The 1,653-nt window shown below is 60.8% G+C and overlaps 1 protein-coding gene across 1 annotated transcript in view; it reads right to left on the minus strand.

The window, feature by feature from the left end:
- GPR162 (G protein-coupled receptor 162) overlaps nt 1-1,150 on the minus strand; it is a 4,590-nt gene extending 3,440 nt beyond the window's left edge. Inside the window, 1 exon segment of the mRNA XM_010844938.1 lies at nt 11-1,150. Coding sequence (XP_010843240.1) covers nt 11-489 — 479 coding nt within the window. The 5' untranslated portion in view covers nt 490-1,150.
- Nucleotides 1,151-1,653: the final 503 nt, after the last annotated feature.

Consider the following 1,653-nt stretch of genomic DNA (forward strand, 5'->3'; position numbering starts at 1 on the left):
GTAGCGCTCGCCATTGTTGTGCCAGCCGATGGAGGGCAGGGTGGAGAGGATGAAGCTGACCATCCAGATGCCCATGACGGCGTGCAGTGCCTGCTTCTTGGCGTTGCTGAGGCGGTAGTTGACGGGCCAACGCACCATCCACATGCGGTGGTAGGAGAGGGAGGCCACGGTAAAGCAGGTGGCCAGGGCCAGCGTGTAGTAGGTGGACACGAAGACCTTGCAGATGCTCTCGTTCCAGTCATAGTCGGAGGAGGCCTGGCGCCGCAGCTGCACCACAGCGAAGGTGGTGAGGGGCACGGCCGCCATGAGGATGTGCGTGCCCGCCAGGAAGCAGAGCAGCAGCTCTAGTGGCTTGTGCTTCTGCTGCTTGGCTGAGATGCTAAGGATGATCCAGGCGTTGGCCAGCAGCGCCAGCAGCCCGCAGGCCAGCCAGGACAGCGCGTTCGAGCGGAGGGAGGCCTCCTCTGCCCCCGCCCCGCCCCGAGCCATACTTCCTCAGTCCCCCCACCCCCCTTGAACTCCTGGGGGTGGGGGCTGGGTCTCACCCAGGAGCCCCGCTCACACGCACCCCCATGACGCCCACAGTCCTTGCCCCAGAGTGAGGTGGGCCGCCCCTAGGCCACCCCTCTTGCTCAGCATTGCATGACTGACCCAGCTGAGGTCCGGCGGGAGGGCGGGGAAGGAGACTGAGGGTCAGCAGAGGTGGTCCTCAGCCTCCATTTTGGGTGGGGCCCTTCCAGAAGTATCCTTGTCGTTAACGGGGAGACAAGCTGATAGCTCCCCCACTAGGAAACTGGCTGGGGAGCCCCGGTCCTCATGCCAGGACTTCCAGCTCCCTTCTTCCTCTGGTTCTTGACCACTTGAGGTCTTCTAGATGCCCCCAAGGATCCTGGGGGTGGTGCTCAGCCTCCTGGACTCACTGCAAGGGAGAGATGAGGTGTGGAAGGGGCAGAGCCTGGGCTGGTCTCCAAGTCGCTCTGAATCCCCTCTTCTCTTGAAATTATAGAAACGACTGGTTACTCCGGGTCACAGGTCGTTCAGAACACTCTCCTGCCCTAACCCCCTCCACGGATAAGAGCTCCAACACTCCACACGGATAAGAGCCCTGCCTTCCAGACCTCCAGGAAAGAAGGTATTCTGACTTCCCATCTCCCATCCACCGTCAGCCATTTTCCCTCCCTCAGGTCCCTCTTTCTGTCCTCTGCTCAATACTACTCAACCGCTATCTTCACATCCCCGAGTCTCTCCCCAGAGCCACGTCGGCCGTGGCAAGCACGACTTGTTTCTTCCCGAGGGCTCATGGGAAACTGGGATAGGGTGTACGGCCTCTCCCCCGCTTTCCAGACTCCTGGATCCAGGGGTCCTGATGCTCAGCCCCATCTCCCCAAGCCTGCACGATCACCCTCCCACTCACCAGGGATCTGGGAAGACGGGAGAAAGGAGGCAGGGACTGAGGGGGGGTGGTTAGGGAACCCAAAGGCAGGGAAACCGCTGACATCAGAAGCATCCAGAAATGGAAAGGGGGGAACCAGGGGGAAGGAGGAGAGTTTAAGCAGAAGAGAGAAAAAGAGGGGGCAAAGTGATAGTATCTGAAAATAGAAGAAAACGAGAGACCCCTGGAGAGGCGGGGGTGGGTGGAGGGAGGGAGCAGGG

The sequence above is a fragment of the Bison bison genome, unplaced genomic scaffold, assembly GCF_000754665.1.
Source record: "Bison bison bison isolate TAMUID 2011002044 unplaced genomic scaffold, Bison_UMD1.0 scf7180017864213, whole genome shotgun sequence".
NCBI lineage: Eukaryota > Metazoa > Chordata > Mammalia > Artiodactyla > Bovidae > Bison > Bison bison.